Below are 27,439 nucleotides of genomic sequence, written 5' to 3'. Positions count from 1 at the left end.
AAACATTTTGGCCCTAGAAAAAACACAATCACAACCTAAATAGTCGATCAAGTAAAAAACTCACATAACCAACGGTCCACATTCAATAATGAAAATTACATTTTCGTCATTCCATTCATAGGCCGTTGATCAAGTGACTCTCATTCTAACGTTGTTTCTACTTTCTAGAACCTTTGATGATACACATGTGGCACATCCACGGTCCCAAAAAGCTACAAAAAAGAAAAAGAAAAGAGGGGTGGCAATACAAATAGTTACTCTTTGTATTTACTTCACCTGATGCTTCGAACAGGAAAGGAAGTTCACAAAAACCAGAAAGAGAAATGTCTTCCCCCACCAAAAAACGCCCTAAATCAAAACATAGAAACCCTCCTCCTTCGTTTCCATTCCTAAAAGAACCCTCTCCTGGTTTTTTTCCTTCAGGGGCAGAGATTCTAAAGCTCTTCGCGGTAGTCGGAATTGCAGTCTCCGTTGCACTGGTCTGCAATTTCGTTGTCACCGTTCTCAATCGCCCACCCAAACCTTTCTGCGACACTGATGATCCTATTTCAGGTGAGTTTCGTCTCTATCTCAATCCAAATTTCCACTTCGAACATCTATTGCCAAATCTTGATAGAAAAATTGTAATTTTGCTGTTATAAATATATAATCCTTAGGGCTTATCATGATCATTTTACATGATTCAGCAATCCTTACACGATTAATGCTCACAATCAGAAAGATCAAACCTAAGAGTGCAATCTATGTCTAACTAAACCTTGTTCCACTTTCCACACGTATTTGCTCTTCTTTTCTTTTTTCTCCTCTTTTACATGAGGCGTAACCTAGCTTATGTAGATCAAACCCAAATCCCAAGTTTGTCTATGAAGAGCTGATCTAATTGTATTAGTCTCTATAATTGATTTCTTCTGTGTGACACTAATTGATAGGGCCTCATTGGTAAGTGCTACAAGATCTCGTGCATTGGAACCCATGTACTTAGGTTTACTATACCCCCCCCCCCCCCCCTCTCTCTCTCTCTCCACCTCTACTTGGGTGGAAACAATAGACCGTGCCCCACAACTTTTCAAACCATCTCTCTCTCTCTCTCTCTCTCTCTCTCTCTCTCTCTCTCCCTCTCTCTCCCTCTCTCTCTCACACACACACACACACACACATAAACCCATTAGGAAACTCCAAAGAGAAACACACCCAACAATTTCCACCTTGGTTTATTTTCTAGCCACCCTTAAGATTTTTCGTTAGCATATCAGCCTATTTTTTTTGTCGCTGCAAACATCCATTGGTTTTTTGAGAACCACCAGCTACTTATGTCATCGAATCAACTTGGTTTTGGCTCTACCTGATTCAATCGACACGGCTAATGTATGCGTGTAGCTCGCCCCTAATCAACTCATCTAGTCAACTCTGGAGAGAGACCTTCTCACCATTGTCTTCAACCTGACCTCCTCCTCATCGCCTGTAGTCTGGAAACCTGTCTCGGTGTCAATTGTGATAGAGACCCTATGCGTGTGCACACTACTCCATGTTCGATCATCCATTGAGATTTTAGGAACACCATCCGTCATTGTGTTCCCCACCAGATGGATGCGGACCGTCATACTTCTCTCCTTTCATCAAAATCACGCAGTCACATGTGATTTTTGCCATTTTCATGGCTCTACTTGTAGTTGAATTCTTGCAACCGTTGGAGTCCAATTGGCCATAAAATACTATATTCCTCGTCACTTTCAAGACATACGTCCCAACACCCAAAATGTGTACCAATCCATCTAACATTCAGATCTTTAGTGCCTCGAAAACCATGACATCACAAGTTGTCCCATCACCGAAAGACACTGCACCTACCCTTCTTCCATGAAACATATCAAAATAACATACCCTGGAACCGGACACTCTGAATCTATAATCCTTTCTTCGTAAGAAGTGTTACCTATGGAGACGGTGATGACATCTCCATCCATTTGTTTTGTCACCCATTACCCTACCACTATATTTCTAGCACCATTGCTCAACTAGTTATCTTGCTTCGGCCGATCGGCCGATCCCCTTGATGTGACCATAACATTTACAATGAGGACATCGCACACGTTTCTCATTGATTTTGGATCTTGACCTGCTATTTTTTTTACCCTTGTGTCAGATGACCTTCCTTTACGATTCTCACCATGACCTTCATATAAATTAGGAAGAGAAGTAAGAATCAATAATATCCCGACTTCTCCCGTCATCTTTTCATCAAACTTCTAGAGTTGATTCACAAGCCAATTGAACATTGTCATGTGTTTCAGAAGAGTTTTGTCTTCTTGCATCTTCAGCCTATACAATTATCGCTTCAGATCTGCTTGGTTGGTAAGTTCTTCGACTTATAAAGCTTCTTCAATTCCTATCATAATTTCAGCACATATTCTTTCCCATGCCGTTAAACATAGTGTTATTTGCAAGAAAATCGAATAGTGCTAACAACCTTAACTCATCATCTTCTCACTCTCCAATCATCATCATTTCCGGCTTCCCATCATTTCTCTACAACACATTAGCAAGACCATGTTTAACTAGGAAGTCCTTCACTCTCCTTTATCATAGAGTGGAACTACATTTTTTCGTCAAAAGTATCAATCTCAAATTTCGAGGTCGAGTCATTTGACTCCATTACAGCTCAACCATGGGTCACTTTACACATTTGGAAAGCAAACAATTCAATTTTGGTTTTGGTCGTCCGATTGAACTATCACTCAATTGATTGGATAGGGCACGGCTGATTGGTCTGTAGTTGACTGATGAAAGTATCAATCAACTGATATGCTAGGGTATGACTGATCGGTTAGATGTTGTGCTGATTGGCTAGACAAAGAATTCCATTTTTTTTAAAATCCAAGCGGATTTCACTCATCTTCTTTTCCAATCGATTTGAACCTCCTTCTATCTATTGTCAAACCTCTAAAATCAAACTAAACCCCACACATATCTCAAACAAAGCTACCTCATGATGAAACTAATTGACTGTCTCATTAGAATCTCACTCAAACTTTAAAAATTCCACCGTTCTTATCTTCTTTCTTCGACTGTCGCTCCAACGATGACTCTTATATCACATTGAAAAAGGTAATCTGCTGGGCTTACCACAGTCTACACAACGCAACTACAACAAAAATAGTGAACGATAGTACAATACACAAGTCACAAGATGCACACAAATGTTTTATCTGGTTCACCAATGTTGCCTACGTCCAAGGGAGTTAAACCCTATTTTACTATGAACATTAATCATCAATTCTTTAACCCAAGAGTGCTCTCAACTTCCAAGTGACCTCTCTCTCTCTCTCTATGTCTCTCTCTCTCTCTCTCTCCGCTACATAATATTTACCCAACATTATATAACTAAGGTTTACTAAATGTAAGTCTCCTTCAGTCTCCCTCTCTCTCTCTCTCTCATCCAAGTTGGATGCACCAAGAGCACCTCCACTTGCATGTAAACAAGAGACCTAGCCCCATGGTTTTCTAAACCATTCAAATCTCTCTATCTCTCTCACTTCTAAACCTATTAGTAAATGCTGATAGTCCCATGTGTAGAAACAAGACAATGATCCCAACATTTACCAATCTTTCCATCGCATAAAAATCAAAGATCTTGAATTCTGTCTGATATCTATAACGTTTCTTGCACCATTTCAAAAAATATATCTATAACTTTTCTTAAATTTTAGTACATTTGTTGTATGTTCTAATACTCTCCTAGTGTTGTGAAGGTATCGTAGTACTTGTTTTTCTAACTTTTATCCTTGGCCTTTTCAAATGCTATTAGCTATTTTTATGCATTATTTTATTTACCAATCAAACTAATTCTTTCCCTTTAACATGTGAATTGTTCTGAAGTTTTTGATAGAGCAATCTGCAATGTTTTATCTAGTATTTGCAACCATTGGATGCATTCCAATGAACACCCGAATGCAATTTCAGTTCAATTTGGGGCTTCCTAGATTTGTTGCCTTCATATACATCCAAATTTCAGTAAAATGTACTCAAATTTCAATTTGGGTGTACAAGAAAACATGCCAGTTTGCTGGTTGTACTGGTCATAGTCAATTCATTTTGCTAGTTTTGCAGAATTGTGCAATGGTTCCTTTTTTACTTAGGCATATAATGACAGATTTTTGCGATCCTTGTCCGAACAACGGGAAGTGTTCTAAAGGCAGCTGGGAGTGTCTGCATGGATTTAGAAAGCTTGGGAGGTTATGTGTGGAAGATGGAGAAATTAATCAAACCGCTAAGAAACTGGTGTGTCCTTAACGGTCTTATTAATTCCTGACATGTAGCATTTGCAATTTATTAAAATATTTTATATGCACCTTTTTGCTTTTGTAATGATTATATTATGACAATGCAGTCTGAGTGGGTAGAACATCATGCCTGTGAAGCTTATGCTCGATTTTTGTGCGATGGAACCGGTACAGTTTGGGTTCGTTATCATGGCCATCCTCTGACTTTCATGATCATATATAGAATTTTTTAAATGGAGACTATGCGCATAGATCTGTGATGGCCAATTAGTGGTAACAATGTCATAATAACGGTTTATTTCATCGAAACTTGGAAATATCTGTAGCTCTAAGCATGGATTTAAATTTCAGTTTATTTCAATTTGTCGAAATTTCGGCTGAAATTTTGGATTTCGGGAAATTGCGGTTTTGGTCCCAACTGAAATTCAAAATTTCAGATTTCGGCCGAAATTTAAAGCCATGGCTCTAAGCATGCACGCACTTCTTTTTCAGTTTCAGGAGGCAGACATATCAAAGAAGCTTGATGAATACATGTTAAACGAAACTTTTGCCTCAAGCAATGACATTTTTATGTTCACAAAACAAAAGGCAATGAATACAGTAAAAAGCACCTTGGAGATGAGGACAGTTTCTGATGGGTATTGTTGCATTTATCTTAACTAGTACAAATATTCGATCCACAAATTGGATGTGTCATCAGCTCTCTTTGTTCTTTTCGTTCAATGCAGGGTTACGGAGTTAAAGTGCCCAGACTGGCTGGTAGAGAACTATAAATCACTTACCTGTATCATCCGACAATGGATCTACAAGCATGCTTTCATTTTAGTGCCAGTTTCTGCCTTGGTATGTCAATGTAAAATGGCATCTTCCAAGACTTTCTTTTTTCGTGTCAATAACCCACAGTTTACTGACAATGATTTGAGATTTTCAGCTTATCGGATGCATGAGGTTTTTCTGGAGAGTCCGTCAGAGTCGATATATGGCAACAAGAGCTGAACAGCTTTACGAGCAGGTAAACATGATTCTGTTGTTTCTCCCGTATCATAATAACAATTTCTGTGAAGACTTTAGGGAAATGAACCTCTCTCCCAAGGCACTAAAAATCCAAGCCTTTAAATAAATTGGGTAGTAACTAGTTGCTATACCAAATAAACCCAACCTACTGGAGTCAACCATCCATTGTCCCATTCATTGTGAAACATGATTATCTATGCATGTTAGCGGTGATATGGGTAGGCACACTCCTTTTTAACGCCCATTAACCTTGGCCGGGTTCTTGTTGGAGTCTGAGCTTTACCCTACCAAGTCAATAAAAAACTCCTTCGACTTGACCAAGCTATATAGGCTTTAATACTAATTTCAATTGGGAAAGACCTATATACCCTTGGCCTTACAAGAGTACGGACAATACCTACTATATAGATGCTAATGCTAATAGAGTAATAGGCTTGAATACATTCATACTTGCATATTAACATCCATGTACAACCATCCATAGAATACATAAGATTTCTTTAATATATTCTTTTCGTCTTTATTTTGAAATTGTCAACCTAGTTTAATGTTATATCTATTGATTGAAATTCAATTCAGCGATGCAAATCTGATAGGTTTGTGACATACTTGAAGAAAATGCCATGATGGTGAATAGTACGTGTGGTGAAGGTGTACCTTGGGTCATTGCATCTCAGTTAAGAGATCATCTACTTCTGCCAAAGGAAAGGAAGAACACCATGTTATGGAAGAAGGTATTTTTGTTTCTTGGGGGTTCTGACTATTTTGATTGACAAAAGCATGTTGCTATCTTTTTTGGAAGACGTTTTTGAATAATATTAACTAATATTTTAAGAGGCAATTCCAATCTCTAGATTTTCTGATATTTTATCATCTCTTGGTAGCATATATGTTTGTGTGGGTGGATGGGTGGCTTATCTTCTTTCTAGGATGAGACTCATGATCCTGAGTTCCATGCCATTGAAGACAACTCAAATTTCAACATTTCTGTTAGGAAGAATCTTTTTTTCTTGAAAAAAATAAGAATAATAAAATTTGTAGCAGTAGGTTTTAACTATCATATGCATCTTATGGTTGAGGCCTGTTACAACTTAGGTTAGTTTGACTGCAATCTCTATTGGATATCAAGATCATGAAGCTATAGAACAGTTTTTGAAAGGACCTACATACATCCAGTCATATCCTCATTATAGATTTAGCAGTGCTTTTCACCCTCTTACAGTGTTGGGGAAGAAGGGAAATGGGCCAGGCAAAGACAAGCACGCCTGAAAACTTCTTCTGTTTATGATTGTGGTTATCTTGACGGGCTCCACCTTGGAGATGCAAACTCTTCCCCATCTGTCGGTCTTGGCAGGATCTATTAAGTTGTCAACAGAGTTGTACTCACCACATTTTCACACCTAATGTCTACTATGAAAAACAAATCTTGTTTCTTCCAGATCAGCAGTCATTCATGACAGAGATCTAATTAGTTGTTGTTGTACAAGGACAACGTGCATATTTTCTTAGTCATTCGTTGGGAAAAGGCATCTTAATATTTTGGTAGGGAGGAGATACTCATTGCCCTTTAGAAACCCAGCAATAGCAAAGGTCATCTTCTAAAGTCAATACTACCACTATCACACAGATATTAATTAACATGTATCTCTTGAAGGTATGGGTAAGCTTATGTTAAGTTTTTTCCTTTTTTTTTTCTTTTCTTTTTTGGTGTGTGTTTTGGACACAGTATACACCTCAGTTGACAAAGTGTATGTTTGGCCTTTTTTTAACATTTAATCATGCTTTATTTACATGTAGTGATCACATCTTTGCATTTCAATTACAGGGCAATGTATGACTGTTTAATTTTACAGCAAATGAATATTCAGTTCAATATGCTGAAACAAACATGAAAAATGAAACTTGAAAAGAGCTCTATACTTCTCATAGATTGCCATGGATTGGTAAACATGAAACATCCTTTCATTGAAAGGATATAAGGGACAGACATTGTAGAAGGCAGAATAGATGGAACAGCTCTCTAGTTCCCTTGACTCTTCCCTTTTACATCCCTCTCTCACGGCTGTGAACTGAGCTGCCAAATCATCGTAGTCTGGCAGCTTAGGATGCACGTGCCTGCCATTTATATCAGGTTGAAAGCAGCATCATGAATGGGTCCCCTGGAACCTCCTCAGTAGCCGTTAGCTTGGGTGGGAGTGACACAGCTATAATTGGAGGAAGAGCTGATTCTGGTTTTAAGCAGGGTTCATCTTGGATCCTCTCTTGTCTTGATATGACATCAATATCTTCTAGATCTAGAATTCCCAAACTTCAATTGTTGAGCAATATACACAGGTTATCGCCTACACTCTTGCACATCCTCATCTCCATGAACATCTCAATCTATGATCTCGTAGTCTCCAGCTAGAAAGTTGAAAATTCACCAAATTATGATATTTGATATGTTTGACAGATCAAAATGGCTCTGATACCAAACTGATCTAGGCTGAAAGATTGCAGCCTTTGATTTCAGCAGAAAAGATAAGTTGAACCAAAAATTAAACAAGAGATTACCTGCTCAAGCAGTGAAACAGCTAGAATTAACTCGAAACCTAAAAATCTCATATTCACCAAACAAAAGTTTACATCTCATATAGGTCTCCTACTTATAACTATACTCATCTATCAAATTTAGGCACATTGTTGTTGGAATCATAAAAAAGAAAGAAAAAATCCCAAAACAAGGAAAACAATTTCACCCTTCTAAAATAACTCCTAAGTTGCAGTAAAAATCACCATAGATTTCCTAAGAAGGGCCCATATTGTTAGTGTCATGCGGCTTCAACTCTGCTTCCCTGTAGCCTGAATTGTTGAATTCGGTGTATGCTTGGCATTAAACATACCAGTTAACTGCAGGAATGGTTATGACTCTGCTATTATTCCCACACCAAGGAAACTTCTAGTATCCTAACATAACACTTCACTTTAGGTTTACGGCAACTACATTACTTTCAAGATTCTTACATTTTGGGTAATGAAAATTTTCACATCCTTGGTCTACTTAAAACAGTAAAAAAATCACATATTATATCCTAATTACATCTCCTATGGTTTTATGATGCTCTTGACATGCTTCTTTTGGTTGAAGATTGTACTCTAAAGTGTAATCTTATATTGAGAAAAGTGTGTAAGTGTTTTTTCTATGTTCATATATCAAGTTAAAGAGATTGTTATGGGTTGGTTTTTTAATATAGGTTGAAGAATTGGTCCAAGAAGATTCCCGCGCAGATCAGTACCCAAAGTTGGTGAAGGGCGAATCAAAAATTGTGTGGGAATGGCAAGGTAAGAACTACATTTTACTGACAAATTCAGTGCAAATCAATTAACACTTTATTTGCCTATTCTTTAAGGTTCATAATCTTGTCTTACCAGTTGAAGGTTCTCTGAGCTCGAAGAGGAGAACGAAGGGAGCAGCGAACAAGATGATATCCAGTGAGCGCAAGTACCAGATTACTCCTCCACAACAAAGGAAACTGCAAATGGGTGAAGTTCTTAACAGTTAATTTGTTTTCACCCATCCTTCATGCAACATTTGTAAATGTATCATCATATCAGTGAAGGGCTGAATGGACCATACATCTGTTTTATGTTGTTTACTTTGAAGTAGTTTTATGAGCAGAATATGAATGATTATTTTCCGAATTTGATATCTGTTATGGAGTTTTTTGCCACGTATGCATTTACTATTTTGGAAAAATATTTTCATGAAAAATGAATAAGTCAATTGCCGGAAAACTTTCTATTAAGGCCGTGTTTGGCAATTATAAAAAATTATTCCATAGAATATTCATGGGCCCACTGTGTGAATGGCTGAGAAAGGAGAGGGAGAGAATTGAGTGGGCAATAGTAGTGATGGCATCGAAAATTCCTAAAAACTAGGGAAAAGAAAATACATATTTAGAAATGGTATTTTTGTTTTTTTGTGTATCTAGGAGATTTTTTTGGTTGGTTTTGCTATGATTGTAATTCTGTTTCTTAATTTTAATTCTGATTCTTGATTCTGTTTTTTATCCTGCTAGCATTTGCGGTTGGATTGCCGGAATCAAGAATTGGTATGGGAATCAAATTCCATTTCCATACCATTTCCTTCTGTAAAGGGAATGACAATTCTGTTTCTAATGTTTGGATAGTTTTTTAGAATCAGGGAATCGTATTGACATCTCTCTCTCCTCTCCTCTCTCAAAGGACCCAAACCCACTTCTCTCTCCCAAATGATTTCTCAAGCTTCTCACAAACCCACCTTAGCTCTTCTGCTAGGAATCATTTTGGTCGATCAAAAACCACGACCAAGAGAAAGATCCAAATCCTAACCCTAAGGAAGAGATAACAATCCTAACCCTGATTACAACCTCTTGTAGTAGGGATCCGACGATGCTTAAGCATTTTTTGGGTAAGTACTCACCATGGAGGTGGCATGATTTTAAATGTCTAGTAAAGCAAAGTAAAAGGCAAGTAAACTTCCTATTTGAATGCAAAGTTAACCAGAGAGAAGGGAGGAAGAGATAGAAGGACAGAAAGTTAGAGAGAGAGGAGGGAGGATTACCTAAAATTCTCTAAAAAATCTTTTCCTTTTTTGAGATATTTCATATGGAAAGAGAAGTGATGCCACTTCACTGGACATCCATTAATTGCACCTTTTTTCTTCTATAGCAATCTCTAAGGATAAGGGTGTTACTTTGGCAAACAAACACTACAAGTAAGCAACAAGGGCGTATTTTGATCATTTTCTGTGAGATGAATGGTATTTTTTTTATTTCCTACAAAAATGTGTTTAGGATTTTTAAAAAAAAATTATTTTTAAGATTTGCTTCAAAAAATCACTTCTTGTGTTTTTGTCACACGCTATAAACAACTTTTTTTTTGTTTCATTTTGGGTGTTTCTGGAGTTGAAGAAACCAGCAAAAACAAACCTTTAAAATGTTATGAAAAATACAAAATGTTTATCCTGATTTTTTTTATTTTTTTTAAATCATGAAAAACACAAATACATTTTTCTGGAACGTATCCAAACACATTATTTCATGCTCTCACAAATATTCGATGGAATTTTTTTCACTGTGGCCGAACACGGTGAAGATTTTTTTATCCGATGGAGAAGATTTTTCGGGTTATTGGTTAGATCATCGGAACAGATAGGGGAAATGATAAATGCACCCCTTTTCATCACTAGGGACACCCAGCTACAGTGTACCTATGACTGAAAGGTGCTGGAGTACTTCACACTTGAAGGAATGAACTGACCTGATTGCCACGTACAATGCAGCTGGGTGTCCCAAGTGATGAAAATGAGTGCATTTATCATTTCCCAATAGGCAGGCGAGAAGTTACTCGCCTACGGCGTAAGAAGTTTATTTTTGGGTAGGGAAATGATAAATTCATCCCTTTCTTTACCTGGGACTGCCAGCTCCATTGTACACTTGAGCGGACTGTCCTAAGTATAAAAAAGAGGCGGATATATCACTTCCCTTATTATATGGTGCCCGGGTGCACCTTAGCTGCGCTGCCATTGATATTTGATCGAAAGGCAGTTGACTTTATAAAGTTGCTGTCGTTGGATTAAATATCAAGGGCAGCAGCTTCGCGGTAAATGTGTAGAACACTAAATAATTTCACCCTTATAAGAACCACTGGCATTCTTGGCCCATGCTATCACGGGTGTAAAATAATGGGCACAAGCCCATCAAAACATGAGGTTGTAAATAGTGGGCTCCCAAGAGATGCATAGATTGGGGGGAATTCTTAGCACATGCTATGCATGGTTGTAAAATAATGGGCCCAAACCCATCAAAACATGAAGTTGTAAAGATGGTGGATTTTAGGCAGTTGGGCTTTTTTGTAGTAGACACTTCGTGGGCCCCAGCACACACCGGGCAGATGTTACTAGATCCGTTGATCTGACCTTGAACCCACCTTGATGGAACGATCCTATGCCATTTGATCTAATGGACTCTAAATCATTGATTTTTGTCTTTTGGATGAGGCCGGGATCTTGTAGGTTGCATTGTAATGGTCTACAATATCAACAGACTGGATGTGTCCAGACGTGGGATCCAAAAATTGATGGTTAAGATTAATCCACATGTTCGGACTCGTGGTAAATAATTAAATATCATTTGTTAAAGATTATGAATCAATAACGTTGAAGACTCGAGAGAGTCCGATAAAACTACTCTTCTCACCGTTTTTCTTCCCGGAACTTTTTTTTTCACGTGTAAAAAACAAGGGCAAGGATAAATTCACCCCCTTCTACGATGAATTCACCCCGTATTTTTCAAAAATGGACGGTACAGCTCACACCATAGGATGATCCAAACCGTCCATTTGATGGGCCACAACATAAATAGGTTACGCCCCAAAAAATCATTACCATAGGATGATTCTAATCCTCAGATTTAAAGAGGGACTCACATTATGGAAGCTTCTATAGATCGGAGGGCTTGGATCATCATATGGAAATGATTTTTAAGGCACAACCTATTTACGATGTTGTCCATCAAATGAACGGTTTGGATCATCTATGGTGTAGGCTGTACCGTCCATTTTGAAAAATAGGAGGTTAATTCATCATACGAGGGGGTGAATTTATCCCCGACCTCAAACAATGGCAAAGCATAAAATTTTGGAAAAGCTTTTCCTTTCCAAACGTTTCGAGAGAATTCCTGCTTTCCAAACAAGGCCTTAAAATGCGCCCAATGTCAGTTCTTTTTTGGCGGGAAAATAAAAAATCTCTCTTCCTCTACCTCTCTCCCTCCTCAATATCTCTCATTTTACTATTCTCCCAAACCAACAAAACCCTAGAAAACCATGTCACCAAAACCCTAGCTTTTATGGCTCCAAGGAAGAAATCTTCTTCTTCTTCTTCATCCAAGAAATCAAACCAGAACCAAAATTCCCAACCTTCCAAGTTCGGAATCCAGCATTTCTTCGAGCGCCATACTCAAGCTGCTAATTCCACTCCTCCAAACCCTCAAAATGTTCCTAATTCCCAACCCTCAGATCCTATAAACCCTACCCCGAACACAGATACTTCAAATCCGCAGAAAATCACCCCTACTCAGAACACAGATACTTCAAATCTGCAGAAAATCGCTCCCAATGCTGCACCTGATGCCGCACAAAATCTGTCTGAAATCTCGCCGGAAATCACCAAGTCGGTGTCCCTCAAGCGCTTTAAGTTCTCGCCTGGAATGGTGAGCTTCTCATCTTATCGACTCGTTCTAGAAATCTGATCTGTTTTGGTGAGGGATTTCTGGTGTATGTGATGTGAAACAACCAATTACTCCATAAGCTTAAGCTGTTAGAGTCGGTGTTATTTAATCATTGGGTTTTGCTAATGAGTAAGGGCACTTGTTAAGGTGGGTTGGAAACTTAATTTTACACATGTTTTGAGACCTTTTTTTAAAAATCAAAACACGTGTAAAAGTCTCAAAACATGTGTAAACTGATTGCAAAATTAAGTTTCCAATGCAACTTAATGACACCTTCTTGTCTTGCCCTAGAAATTCGATCGGTTTCGGTGAGTGATTTATGGTGTATGTGATGTGAAACAACCAATAATTCCCAAAGCTTAAGCTGTTAGAGTTGGTGTTGTTTAGTCAGTGGGTTTTGCTAATGAGTGCCGGGCACTTGTTAAGGCGCATTGGAAACTTAATTTTACACCTGTTTTGAGACCTTTTTTCTAATCTAAACATGTGTAAACTGATTGCAAAATTAAGTTTCCAATGAACCTTAATGAATGCCCTTATGTTAACAAAACCCTTAATCATTTATGCTTCAACACTCTCCCTCACGTGTGGTGCCTCTGTTTTTTTTTTGGTGACTTGCCATGAGTCAATCGCTTTGATACCATTTGAAACAACCAATTATTCCAAAAGCTTAAGCTGTTAGAGATGGTGCTATTTAATCATTTACGCTTCAAAATGTGACAGCTGATAAAGCAGAGCCAGGACGACGGAGGAGATGAGGTCACATGGAAGATTTCTCCAGTGAATGAGCGGCGGCTTCGGTCGGTTGCGAAGAATCTGCCCGAGATGATGAGAGTCTTATCCGATGCTTCAAAGTTGAATGCTTCGAAGTTGAATGTCTGTTCACAGAAACAGGCATGACATTCTTTGTCCTTTTCTTTTCAATTTCCTTATTTTTTTTTGTCATTTCCATTGTATGTTGTTTATTATTTTACTTTTTTTTGCTTAAAAAATATGCACTTCTTGGTATGACTGCTTCGAATGCTCAGGATGATTCTGTTTTCTTATCTAGTCAAAATGCATGGGTTTCTTGTTTACTCTGATAATTCCATTCTTTATATTTTCTTTGGATATTAGAGGAAATTCTCTATGGACTTATCTATCTTTATCTTCTGTAGAATATCAGCTCGCCTTTGTTGGAAAGTTGCATACTCAAAGAAAGTAATAGCCTACATTTTGAATAAATAGGAGATTAAACAATTGCTAAGTATTTTATGATGAAAAAGGATTCTGAAGTTTGAAAAACTGATCCTGGGATGTTGAAATCGATGGTTATGAAAGATAGACTGAAGCCTTAATTTAGTCTCGATAGGTTCCGTTCTTTCCTGAATTATGCCTATGCACTCACTATTTGAGTATTCCATGTTTTACTTTAATCGATTTTTTTCATTTTTTTTGGGGCTTGCGAGTCCTAAAAGATCAAGTTGTATGGGTGCTTGCTCCCCTTTTATTTTCCATCTGTTTGGGTCTGATGCTGTTGTTGTTGTATCACTATTTCTTCATTTTCAATAAAATTTCTGCTTGCCCATAAAAACAGAAGGGTGCTTTCCATCCAACCTTTTTATTGCCTTATTTATTTTTTGTTCTGTTCTGGCACTTGAAACTGGTAATGTTGCCTCTACAAGTGATTAGCTCCAGAATAAAAAGGAGCTGTGATCAGAGAATTTATTGCATATTAAAAATTTTAAGTTGTGATTTTTTGTAGTCTTTTAAATTCATGCTATATTACCGAGAGATGAATGGAACAATGATGGATGGTACAGAGTTCTCCTTGTTCGGTAGGAAAGCTGGAGAAGTGGCTTTCTTCTCCAACTCTAAAAGCCCCTGAAAGATCTTTGGTCTTCTCAAAAAGGGTCTCTTCTCAAGAAATTGATCCAGAAAATGGGATGGAGTTATGCGATGGTCGTGGAAGTGGGGGTGATATGAGCACCATTAGTACAGCGAACCTTCAGAATCCATTTCTGACTCCACCATCTGTATCATATTGCCCTGCTGAGGTACAATGTCTCTAAGCACTAATAGATGTTAGATCAAGCTTGTAATGCATTCGTTCAATTTGTAGCTGTAGATTTATTGAACTGCCTCTACTCTCACTTTCCTGACCACCTAGTCTATTATTGGGATGCAGTCTGTTGATGGTGTGGCCTGTAAAGGACCGCTTGACCAGCCAAGTTCACGGCAGCACAGGAAGGTTTATTGAAGCTCACCCTTAAGAGTGCCTCTAAATTTTCTATAACTCAGTTACTTGACTTTCTGTTTGTTTTTCCATTGTTTTTAGACTTCGTATTTGATGCCATTTTCTTCGTACCCTTCTCATAGTGACTTGTCTTAGAATTCCATCTACTCAATGGCTGTACACGTTGAACCTTTTTCATTTTCTTGCGATGAAAAATAATTCTGCTGATGCCTCAAATGCTGACACCTATTTTTCCTTTTCTCGTAGACATTGCTTGACCTTTTAGATCAAGTGGAAGATGTCATTGCTGTTGAAGATTCAGTCATTAATAACCCGAGGGCATATTTATTGGAGGACCAGAATAAAATTGGTCCTAAAGTGTCTGAGGGAACTAATTCTCTGGAGGAAACATCAACAAAAGTTCCGTTAGAAAGGGTGTATTGTGGTCCTTCTAATCTTGATTTTCTTGTATTGGAGGTCTGCTACTTCTCTTGTGTTTATGATTCTTTCAAGGAAAGCTCACTAAATCTTCTTTGAGATTTCACTTTCTTTTGCCCTAAACTTTGCTACAGGTCTCTGAGAAGCGTAAAACTGGTGACTCCTCATGCCCCCGATGCCCTTTTAAGGTGTTTCTTGGACTTCCATTATGACCATTTTTAGTGCTTGGAATAGTTTTGACAAAGTAACTAAGATGTTTGTGTTCTTAGGTTCTTCGGTTATTGAATGAACACAGTGGGGAAGAGAGAGTTCTGCATTTGTATGATGAATGGTAAATACGTTTGGATGCTCTTCATTTGAAACTAACTGTTTCTCCCTGCTATTCAGTTTGAACTAGTAACTTGTGATGGAAAATTTAATGGCTTATGATCAATTATCATGTTGAAAATCATGTATCCTGCCACCGTGAGGGTTGCCAAGACATCAGCACGATGAGTTTTCTGCTATGTATTCTTGGGTTTGACCTTGTGATCAATTATCATGTTGAAAATGGTGTATCCTGCCACCGTGAGGGTTGCCAAGATGTCAGCACGATGAGCTTTCTGCTATGTATTCTTGGGTTTGACCTTGTTGTGTGGCTTCAAGGTTTCAACATTCCTAATAAGTAACTTAAACTTTTCCATATTTACTTTTATTTCATTTTTATCTGTCTGATGAGTTGAGTTTGAATCTGACCGCAGCCTTCCGACCCATGAGTCTTAGCTACTAATGATGAGCTGCGTTTGAATCTGATCAGCCTTCCGACCCATGAGTCTTACCTATTGATGATTGAAGCTTGACCTCACAATTCACAGATCAAATTGTGAATATCTAATGCAAACACACAAGGATAACACAAGAACTATATAGTTGAGTGGCTTCAATATGCAGATCAAGGTTTCATTTGTTGTTCCTAGGGCTTGCTACCAATATGATATAAAATACCTAGTCAAATCCAAATTATCTTCATCATTTCTTTTAGTGAGCTTGCAAAGAGTAGTTTAGGAATCTTGTATCTGTGCAATTTTTCAAAGAAGGGGTAGAAGTCCTAAGCCTTTTCTTTACCCAGACCAAAGAAGGGGCCTTGATAGAGGGTTTCAAAGTAAATATCACCTCTCCAAAGATATCATATCTTCAATTTGTGGATGCTTTAATAATTTTCATCAATGATAGGCAGGAAGAGGTTGCTTGTATCCGAACTATTATAAGATGGTTTGAAGCAATGTCGGGCCTTCGAGTAAATTAGGGAAAAGTTTGTTGTTGTGTATCAATGTAGGGGAGGTAAGATTTAAGGAACATGTACTAATAATGGAATGCAAAATGGACAAAATTCTAACCACTTACCTAGGACTCCACAAAATTCCAACTCCTTCAAGAAGCAGATGGTGTTACTAGATGAGCCTATTCTTGCGCATTGGGCCAGTCGGATGCCATCAATGTGGAACTGCAGGCTTTCTTGGACGGTATTCGATTAATCGAGGTTAATGAGTTAGACTGTCTAATTATCTAAGGAGGTTCTGTAAATGTGATCCGCTTGATGAGCAACAACAAGACCTACCCATAGAGATGTGCTGACGCGATTGAAGAGTTTTCTGACAGGGTAGTGGGGTGCCCAGTTAGCTCGTGTAGCGTGTTTGGCAGTATGTGAATACTGAGGTTGATCGTTTAGCTAGAGCCAGTGTTGATAGATCTGTTATGGAGATTTTCGATTATATTCCTCCTTGATCCTTTTTGTATTTTCATCTTCTTTTTTATTCGGCTTTTATCTACCATCTCGATCTTGCCTTTTCTAATAATAAATCGTCGCCATTCAAAAAAAAAAAAACTTTAATAAAGGCGTCCATCCAATCTACATATGTACTTTTTGTCATTGTTCAAAATTCCTTACAAAGTTGTTGTGAGACTTGAAAATTTGCAAAGAGACTTCATATGGGAAGGGAAAGTAGCTGAAAGCTTGAAATATTTGATCAAATGGAAAGGAGTTTGCAAACCATAATCTAAATGAAGCATTGGGATAGGAAAGTTCAAAATGAAGAACAAATCATTATTTTGTAAGTGGCTTTGGATTATCAGGGAAGGAAAAACAGCTTTTTGGTATTAAATCATTGTTCTTGATTATAGGAATGTAGGAGGAAAAACGTGCGGGAGTATGTCGGTCCATATGTGCATCTTTTGAATCTTTTTACCCTTTGACTAGGTTTAGGGTATGTGTGGGGTGGGGTTGGGGTGGGGGGATACAGTTTCTGTAGTTCTTTGGGTGGGAGAGTCAAGTCTTTGCCATACTTTTCCGACTCTATACTGTCTAGTGAACTTTAGAAAGTTAACTGTAAGGGAATGCTTTGAGTGGCCTTTTTTTTTTTTTAGGGGGGGGGGGGGTGACAGTCATGACATCCACAGCTCCTTCCCTTTGTAGGATCCTTGTAGAGGGATTTTATTGAATGGCTATCATGGAGATAAGTCCGCATCAATGAAATGCTGAAAAGGAATTATTCTGCTTTACAAGTAGATGCTCTTTTTGCCACATGGAAGAGGAATCCCTAATCACACTTATTAATTCATTGTTCGTCTTCTTCTTAAGTGTGGGGTGGGATCTTACCTTGCTTTGAAGCCCCTTGGGTGTTACTAAAAATATGGAGAAGTTGGAAGCTCAAAGCAAAGGTCTCGATCTGAAAGGTGCCCTTCTTTGGAGTGTGGTTCCATTTGCCATTATTTGGCACATTTGGGAGGAAAGACATGACAGGATTTGTATAGGTAAGAAGTGATTCATTAGTGGAATCATTGCAGACATTAAATTATCTTTAGTTCAGTGGGTTAGCTCAAAGGAGCCTTTTGGGTTTCCAAACAATCGCCATTCTTAGAAATAGAAGGAAATAGCTTACGATGGAGAACCAAGAACGAGAACAACTCTCAGATGGATCTTACATCCTGACACTCACTTTGATGGAAACTTGGGTGGTAACCCGAGCCCAGTTGCCTAGGCAGGGTGTTTAGGAATTCAAAGGGCGTGGTTGTCAAGGTTTTGGTCCAGCAGACCGACGGATGAAGCAGGAGTGAACTGCTGGCGTTGTTGGTGGGTCTTCATATCTTCAAGCAATATCTATCAGGAAATCTTCTAGTCAAAGGTGATTCTAGCAATGTGATAAGCTGGGTTAGAAGCCTAGAAGACTTTTCTTTACGCCTTGGATATTAGCAAGTTGACTGGTAGAGTTATATTTGTGCAGATCCATTCCAGTACTCTTCTACCATATTTGGCTATCTGCTAATGACATTGTGGACAGGCTTGCACTGGAGGGAGTGAAGTGCCCTTCACTGAGTGTTGGAAGCACCTTCCCCTTGTAGGTTCAGGGTTAACAGTTTCTTGCAACATTTTGGTTTTCTTTCTTCGGAGTAATGACAGTAGTTATCTGCTTGTTTGTGGGGAAGCTTCTTTCTGTATTTTTCTTTATTGGGACACCTTGTTCCAATACTTTGAGAATTCTATTTTCTAATGAAATACTGTTATCTTGAAAACAAATTACTTCATTTTATTTTGTTTTAAATTAGCAGTTTTAACAGAATGTTGGAAACCGCATATGCATGAGTTGTTGGATGGGTTCATACAAGACATTAAGGCCATGAAAACTTACTCATGTGAGCTCTGCCTCTAATAGCGACCTGCCCTTATGTTTGTTTAACATTTAAATAAATCTGTCACCATCAATTTATACTTGTGTTCATCGTGTTAATTGCCTATGCATGCTTGTTTGTTTCCAATCTTCATGTGGGCCTTATTTGAAATTTTGGGGTTACTTGAGCTCTTTTGGCTGTTTATTTTGCTGAAAGCCTGAAACCATTATGACAATCTCTAATTATTTTACTGAAAACATTATGGCAGTATCGTATATGATATATAAGGTTATTGTATACTGTACTTAGAAGTTAGAAGTATTTGGTAGAAATCCTTTATGTATTATTGCATGCAAATGTTCTTTAATATTTTATTTGGGTGTCATGTCAATTAAATGCTAATACATTGCTTTAGGTCCAACCATTTATCCTCTATGGGCACACGAGAGGGGGTATAGTCACTCATGCATGCTTTTGAGAACATTGCAATTTCACGTTATACAATGAGAACCGCTCTTGGGAACATTCTCATTGCATTTGCTATTTATGTGTTTCATAGCTCTGATGCACAGTTAGATGTTATGTGTCAACACCGGCTGCCGCTTGAACCATGATATCCGCACCGCCATATTTTGATAATGTGGCGAACTCACCTAGTATTACATTTTTTACACAGCTGTCTACATTTTTTAATTGGCTGTTGAGAGCTTTTTGGGAATTGTAGTAGTCTTTGACAGCTGGTTAAAAAAATGTAATACTAGGTGAGTTTGCCCCATTATCAAAATATGTTCGTGCGAATATCAGTAGCCTTTATCAACCCCGCAAAGGATCCATGTTATCAATGTCGTGGTTTTTTAATATTTTGTACGGGTAATAGGATTGTGCTCCAGTGCTCTCCAATTTCTCTCAAACAATTTAAGCTATCTTAGCTTTCATAGGTTGTGATCTGAACAAAAAGCCTTCATAGGTTGTCATCTGCACAAAGAGCATTCTAGTTCTTTTTGCAATTAAGCTATCTTTTCAACTATTTGTAGTATTTGTTTGGTCTTCCGTTGAGAACATTCTGCATAGGACTATGCTCCATTTTGAATCTTTTTTTTTTTTTGGTTTTATTAAGCATTTCTATAAGAAATCTTACTGGAGGGTCCTGCTCTGATCCTTTATTATCCTATTTTAGGTTTTATAGTCTCATTGGGCCTGGAGATACTATAAATGTCATTGGAGAATTTGATGACCAGGGAATATGTGTCATGGAGCGTGACAAAAATCTGGTTATTGTTCATCCAGACATACTTGTGTCTGGAACACGGGTAATTGTTGTCTATAGTTGCTTTGAATATCTTTTTAATGTTTCCATTCATGGTAAGATATATTCTGGTCTTGGTAACATCAATGCGGTTGTGTCATAAACTACTATGAAGATTAAATGTTTTTCCCTACTCCTGGTCTAATGGTAAATTTTAATTACTTTAAACATTTGTAGGTTGCTGCTAGTTTCACCTGCCCAAGACGTACTGTCCTCGATGAGAGGCTAAAGTGCAGTGAGCATTCCACTGCAGCATTACTTGGTACCTTGCTTCATCAGATTTTTCAGGTTTCATATTCACGAAATTTCCCTTCTTAGTTTCATCCAGAAGTCAATACTTATCTTACTAAGGCCCTGCTCGTTTGAGATTATGACAACTGATAGTGAGCCTCCAAACCGATTAATGAGCTCAAATTACATTAATTTTGACTCCAATAATCGGTATGGGGGCTCACCATCGGATATCGTAATCTCAAATGAACAGGGCCTAAATGGCCACGCAAGAATTTCGAAGTTCTGATTCTATGTAATCAACCAACTCGTTTCTTTTACAGGCTGGTCTACTTCAGGAGTTTCCGACAAGAGATTTCTTGGAGGAACAGGCACGAATAGTTCTCCAGAAAAACACTGAGAGCCTATATGCCTGCGGAGGTGGAAGTTTATTAATGCCCCATTTGTCATATTTATTTACTAGGCCATTCTGTAGCAGAATGAAATTCATTGTGCAACTGTCTCTTTTCTTAGAAAGCAACTGTGATAGCTAATAACTAAAATCCAAGTATTATGATTCCTGGATTTTAGGTTTTGAATCACCATCTGTTTTTGTGGTTTTGCAGTAAATGAGAATGATACATATGCAACATTGCTTGAGGCGATCCCTAGAATACTTAGTTGGCTCAGTTGTTTTAGGAATTCACAGGTAAAAATAATCGCCGGCCTGGTTTATCAGTTCATGTTGTATTATCATGATAGTAAGAGTAGTTAGTACCAATTTAAAGCCAACAATCATTACCATCCATTCTCTATGTTGTTTTGGTATGATGGCAATTTTATCTTCCCCATGATGATTGAAACTATTTATATTATTTGAAAGGCGCTTATTGATTGCTTTTCAAACTGATCTGTTCTTCATGTTGTAGCATCATGATAGCTTGGGTATAATGGTAAGAATTGTTTGTTTAATTTTGATGCCAACAATTATATCTATCTATTCTATATGTTATTATTGTTATGAATCATATTATGCCAATTTTATTTTCACCGTGATGATTGCATAATTTACTATTATTTGAAAGCCACTTACTCCACATGTTCAATACCTAATTGTTAAACTGATGAAGTAAAACTTTCAAATGTTCAAAAGTGCTACCGTTTTTTGAGAAGAAATGGTTCCTGTAGCTTTTAAATTTTATTTTTACATTATGAATAATGGCCATGTGGTAATCCATTTATATATCACGAAGATGATTTCAGTTTCCATATTGCTTGGTTGCTACTTTCTCTAAAAGCTGGAATACTTCTGAAATTTCAATAGTGTAAATATTCTACACTGAATCTAGATTTATAATTATTTATCATTTTTTGTCTGAATCTAGAGTTTTTTTTTTTTTTTTTGAATGATTTGAAGAAAAGGGAAGTAGAAGTAAAAGAAAAGAAAATAAGAGTTCTGGAGGAGAAACTTCATTGCATAGCATAAAAGAAAAGAGTCCCGAGACAACATATAAAAGAAAAGAAAGAGAACTAGAAAGTTCTAAAACCCTAAATAAAAGCTTAACACATTTGGGCTAAAATACCCTCTAAGCCCCACCTCTAAATTTTTCGTAATGCATGTGTGAAGCCTATTTAAAACACAAAGTGATTTTGATGGAAATAGACTCTACTACCCCTAAGTTAAAAAGACTTGAAAAATATCTAAAAGTCATTTAAAAATTAAAATGTGGGCCCTAGGATGGTCCTTTACTGCTTGAAAAGATTCGACCCCGACGAATCATGATTGGCATAATGGGTGAGAGTTTGTTGTCTTTGATCCTTCTCAACTCAAGTAAGCCTTTGCCCCAAACTGGTTGGGGTCGTCTCTGATCCTTCTACAATCTGCAAATGGTTGGCCCTTCCAGCGGACTAAGTATTTTCAACACTAGAAGCTTTGGGCAATTGTGGTGTCAGTTTGAAGTAGTGTAATTACAAGGTCTGCCTTCGATCTACGTCTTGTACCATGACAACTTAGGAAAAAAAACCTTCTTTCTTCTGTTTCCTTAGATCTGTAGCCGCTAGCTCATGTGCTCAAGATTAAGTGGTAAAAAATTGGTAGGGATCCAAACACTCCAATTTGTGACTTTGTTGTTGTGATCCGAAGCTTTGGCTGACTATGTCGAGTCACTTTCCTCTTCCATGCGCGCTGGATGACGCCTATACAATGCGTTGGTAAGTTTTAGGAATTTATAGTATTATAATTTTGACTTTTTAGTCATTTACGTTCAATGTTAAACCCTATTCCAAACTTACCCTTATGAGTTAGGTTTTGGAGAAAATTTTACAGGCATAATTTTAAACTTAACTTGAATTTTTTTTTAACGTTTCAAATAGATTCGTTTAGAGTGTATGCAGAAGGAGTAGTTCTAGTTTTAGAAAAAAAACTACTTTGGCATTACAAAAAGAGAACACTCTCTTCTAGAGAAAATAATAATAACCTAAACAGTACGCAAACTCTTAATTAAAAGGAAGATGAAAGCATGATGGAAGTTCACTTAAGGTAAATTTGGAAGCGATAACAATTTTGCTTGCGATGCAAGCTTTCGATCATATGAGGAAGGTTCTAGTAACTATGGTATATACCATAGTATCTAGAAACTCATTAGGCGGGTGGGAAACTCGTTTCCCCTAAAACGCATTTGAAAATGTTTTCGAAACTTCATGAAAAAAATAGCAAAAACATTTCCAAAATGCAGGGGAAACACATGGGAAACATATGAGAAACTTATGTGAAACATGTATTAAACGTGTGAAAAACGTATGGAAAACTCGTAGAAAACATATTGAAACCTGTGGGAAACATGCGTGAAACGTACTAAAATCGTTTTGGGAAAAACATACCAAAAATTGTGGAATAGATATTACAAAGGAAAATAATAGCATATATTATAAAAATAAATAAAAAATAGAAATATTCAAATAAAAACCTGAAATTAATAAATTTTAAATTTACAAAATCATATATTTCGTGTTTTGTCTTTTGTATATTTTCATTGAAGTTTCTCTGTTGTTTATGAAACGTTTCTAATGCATTTCCTAAGTTGTTTCCTAATGCGTTTCTATTACGATTTTGTATCGTTTTTCTGTTTCTCGTTTCCCCTGTATTTTTTCCTTCGTTTCCCGTTTCCCATTTCACGTTTCGCTTCCTAAATTCGTTTCCCACCCTAGTAACTATGGTATATACAATAAAACTGTTTTAATATGTTGGCTGATTTGCCTTGTTCTTTTCATGAGGCATGCCCAATTCCTATTTGAATGATTTAGTGAAGTTTTCTATTCCTCTTTATTGATTTCTCTAAACTCATTTCTATATTTCAATCATGGTTTTAAATTTTGACCGAAATCCAAAATTTCGGTGAGGACTGAAACCGAAACGTACCGAAACCGAAATTCCCGAAATTTACCAAATTTCGTTCTATATTTCGGAAATTTTGTAAATTTCGAGAATTTCGTCGAAATTTATAATAAAATATTAATTTTTTATTCCGTTAAAGAATTTCGATCGAAATTACCGAAATTTCGTCCAAAAAAACCGGGATTTCACTCGTTACGGTTTCAGATAAGTCTGAAATTTTAGCTGAAACCGAAATTTAAAACCATGATTTCAATACACGCCAGTTCTTCTCTCTTTTACACTCGTTGTATAATCTTTTCAAGAAGTTGCTTTCCAATAGTCCATGAAATGAGGTTTAGACATTCTGCTATCTATAATCAGACTCCTAATGACCTTTATCATTTTATATTTGCCTAGTATTTGCATTACAGATTAGCAGCAATACAGTCATCTTGACACCCAGAAGTAACCACCACCACCTCCCCGTTCTATTATTATAAACGAACCCTTTTGGTTTTTTCATATTGTGTCCTTTCAATACTTGTTAATTCACAACGTTCATGGTCATGCACTGATGGTGATGCCAACCTCACTGCTTTTAATACATTATTTGTGCATAACTAGCATTTAACCAAGTATATAGAATCACATTCTTAGTAATCACATCTTTTGCTGAAAGAAGTTCTTGTGCACCAGGCTAATAATCCTGTCAAAATTGGCAGGAATTGAGAATCACTTCTGTGGATTTTGGATCAAGTGGACAGAAAGATGTTAACATAATTGAGGTAAGGCCGGTCAATTGGATTGAGACATATTATTATAATCTTACTTCCAATGTTACCATTTTCAAACATGCATACACACTATGCATGCATTCCCAATTTCATGCAAATGCAGGACACACTTGTGTATTAGGAATATGAACATTCATCAATGGAGATGTAGAGAACTAGATTATATTGATGAATGCTTGTTTTATACTTTGTTGCTTAATCCTATGATTTATTGGTTTTAAATGAGTATGCATTAATCTTGTTGCAAATTATGATTGATAATCAATAATTTTGTATGTATGTGCCTGTATGGGTCCATGGACATGTCCCCATTTCTAAAGTTTTAGGGCTTGCCATGTTGGTGCTCGACACCCGAATCTATGTCCACATATCATGGTTGTTTTTTTTTTTTTCAATATATCTATATTTATAATTATGTCCCTAATTCGATCCCATCTATAGTTTATTCCACCAACAATAACAATATGGGCCCAACGGGACATCGAGGTTTTTTAGCCAACCCCGGCAGGGGGATTGGGGTCTGCTCCCCTGTAGCATCCAATAGCGGTTTTTTGTCATGTAAAAATCACATATTTTCGTGTTTGAATAAAACTTGTGTACTGGGATTAGGATTGAGGTATTATATGAGGTTTTGGTTGTAGACTTTGATGTAACTTTGTAATCTTTGCACAATGAGGTCTTATATAAGGGCTTGGTTGCAGACTGTTACTTGTAGAAAGAATAAAAATAAAAATAAAAATAAATGCATGCCTGAAGTTTGAATTCGAACCCTCATTTGTTAGGCATTTCAGTCAAAATGTCAACATGCCAACCCGTGTATTGGAATTTTTATTCTGCCAGCCTAGAGTTTCAGTTGCTATGACCAAAACGCCACCGACATATGATTGACATAGCCGAAATTTCTAATGAAATTTTGAAATGATGTTACTTCCTTGCAATGTCGTTTAGGTGGGGACCATAACTGAAATATGTTGACAGAAATTTGATACCATGGATTTATTTATTGTTTTTGAGTATGTGGCGTCTCTATGCAATATGTGCTTCCTTGCAAAAATCCAAATTACTGATATCCTTAGTTCCTTACATGAGATTTATTTGAGATTGCAGGTTATAGATATTGAGGAGATGGCATGGGCCCCAAGATATGGACTGAAAGGAATGATTGATGCTTCCGTTAGGGTAAAAATGCATTCAAACATTGGAAGTACTAGCGAGAAAATTATTCCTTTAGAGTTTAAAACTGGAAAAGCAACCAGTGGTCAGGCAAGTTCACTGTTTCTAAAACTATGCCTTCAGAAGTTGCATTCTTAAATGATTATTCATATTATATCTGATTCAAGGGTTTGATCAATTGATTCGTACAACATATGAGCTAAGCTTTTACTTGTTTGTTTGCTTCTCATCCGCCCATGGAAAATGTTCCAGCTCACCTGTATACTGTCAGTTGTTAAGCTCTAGATTAAAACTAATATAACATGTATTCTTAGTGATTAAAACTAATATAACATGTATTCTTAGTGATTAAAACTAATATAACTTGCTTATTTTGTCAGTGCCACTCATATATATCATTTGTGCAGTCTGCTATGGAACACTCTGCTCAGGTGATCTTATACACACTTCTAATGTCTGACCGGTGCGTTTTATCTGCTTATTTTGACTCGGTACTGCTTATTATGTTCTTTCTAAATTCCTTTATAGACTGAGCTACCCATAATTGACACTGTGAAACTACCAATTACTCCAAAAGCTTAAGCTGTTGGAGATGGTGTTATTTAATCTTTTATACTTTAACACCCGCCCTCACTTGTGTCCCCTTTTTTTTAGGGTTGGCCTATACGTGGCACATGTGGCCCCTCTTTAGGGTTTGGCCATTGCATGTGGATTTTTTTGCTATCAAGGAGGTTTGAACTCAGGACCTTTGGTTCTGATACCATGTGAAACTACCAACTTCTCCAAAAGTTTAAGCTGTTGGAGATGGCGTTATTTAATCTTTTATACTTTAACAGACACAAGGTGTGTTAAAGTATAAAAGATAAATAACGCCTCTCTCCAATAGCTTAAGCTTTTGGAGAAGTTGGTAAGTTAACATGGTATCAGAGCCAAAGGTCTTGAGTTCAAACCTCCTGGATAGCAAATATCCACATGCGATGGTCGGCCCAAAGTGGGACCACATGTGCCACGTGTTTGCCAAGTGGGCCACACGTGCGGGGGAGTGTTAAAGTATAAAAGATAAATAACGCCTTTCTCCAATAGCTTAAGCTTTTGGAGAAGTTGGTAAGTTAACAAGGTGCAATCTTTAGTTTGCCTTGTTTATGCTTATTGGTAGCCAACATTGTTTTTCAGATACTTGAAGGATATTGACCATGGTCTTCTTTACTATCTCCATACAGATCAGACACGGGTAAGGTCGAGTATGTTTTGAATAAATCATGCTTCTTCAACTACTTGAAGGTTAACATGTTATGATGTGTAGGGGATTGCGGTTCAAAGATCTGACTTGGTTGGGCTAATCATGCGCCGTAATGAACTTGCAACTGACATTTTAAAGGCATCAACGATGCAGCTTCTTCCTCCAATGTTACGGGTATGCACATTCCCGTACAGTTAGTCTTGCATTTCTCTGGATAATATTTAACTGAATCACATTTTTTTGTTTGTTGCGTCTTTTCTTGTAGAATCCAAACATGTGCAAAGGTTGCCGTCACCTTAATGTTTGTACCATCTATCATAAGGTAAAAATGGATTCATATACATATTTTAAAGATTTGAATATTGTTTCTCTAGAGGAATGCTAATTGGTCCTGGATTCCCAAATGATATATTCACCCCCCGTTTTTACTCAGGACATCACCCTCTAGTGTAAAAGAGTGTTGACTTACCAACTTCTCCGAAAGCTTAAGCTGTTGGAGAAAGGAGT

The 27,439-nt window shown here is 37.3% G+C and overlaps 2 protein-coding genes across 2 annotated transcripts in view; both read left to right on the top strand.

The window, feature by feature from the left end:
* Positions 1 to 264: 264 nt before the first annotated feature.
* LOC143878823 (Man1-Src1p-carboxy-terminal domain protein) lies at positions 265 to 8,975 on the top strand. The gene is made up of 9 exons (XM_077381054.1): positions 265 to 552; positions 4,151 to 4,278; positions 4,388 to 4,459; positions 4,773 to 4,918; positions 5,009 to 5,123; positions 5,212 to 5,292; positions 5,891 to 6,028; positions 8,528 to 8,615; positions 8,706 to 8,975. Exons 1-9 carry the CDS (start codon positions 324 to 326, stop codon positions 8,834 to 8,836), a joined length of 1,128 nt encoding a protein of 375 aa, XP_077237169.1. The 5' UTR covers positions 265 to 323; the 3' UTR covers positions 8,837 to 8,975.
* Positions 8,976 to 12,050: 3,075 nt separating this feature from the next.
* Positions 12,051 to 27,439, top strand: part of EMB2411 (DNA replication helicase) — a 28,213-nt gene continuing 12,824 nt past the window's right edge. Inside the window, exons 1-17 of the mRNA XM_077381052.1 lie at positions 12,051 to 12,523; positions 13,262 to 13,432; positions 14,341 to 14,574; positions 14,706 to 14,768; positions 15,021 to 15,230; positions 15,326 to 15,379; positions 15,461 to 15,522; positions 20,014 to 20,146; positions 20,320 to 20,430; positions 20,697 to 20,793; positions 20,979 to 21,061; positions 24,448 to 24,510; positions 25,627 to 25,782; positions 26,100 to 26,155; positions 26,866 to 26,923; positions 26,996 to 27,106; positions 27,198 to 27,254. Of these exons, the coding sequence (XP_077237167.1) occupies positions 12,161 to 12,523; positions 13,262 to 13,432; positions 14,341 to 14,574; positions 14,706 to 14,768; positions 15,021 to 15,230; positions 15,326 to 15,379; positions 15,461 to 15,522; positions 20,014 to 20,146; positions 20,320 to 20,430; positions 20,697 to 20,793; positions 20,979 to 21,061; positions 24,448 to 24,510; positions 25,627 to 25,782; positions 26,100 to 26,155; positions 26,866 to 26,923; positions 26,996 to 27,106; positions 27,198 to 27,254 (2,082 nt within the window). The 5' untranslated portion in view covers positions 12,051 to 12,160. The remainder of the gene's footprint in view (positions 12,524 to 13,261; positions 13,433 to 14,340; positions 14,575 to 14,705; positions 14,769 to 15,020; positions 15,231 to 15,325; positions 15,380 to 15,460; positions 15,523 to 20,013; positions 20,147 to 20,319; positions 20,431 to 20,696; positions 20,794 to 20,978; positions 21,062 to 24,447; positions 24,511 to 25,626; positions 25,783 to 26,099; positions 26,156 to 26,865; positions 26,924 to 26,995; positions 27,107 to 27,197; positions 27,255 to 27,439) is intronic.

This window comes from Tasmannia lanceolata, unplaced genomic scaffold (assembly GCF_043159265.1).
Source record: "Tasmannia lanceolata isolate RefF3 unplaced genomic scaffold, GAP_Taslan_0.1 ptg000002l, whole genome shotgun sequence".
Classification (NCBI taxonomy): domain Eukaryota; kingdom Viridiplantae; phylum Streptophyta; class Magnoliopsida; order Canellales; family Winteraceae; genus Tasmannia; species Tasmannia lanceolata.
The sequence above is the reverse complement of the archived record's forward strand: the minus strand, read 5'-3'. Positions and strand labels throughout refer to the sequence as shown.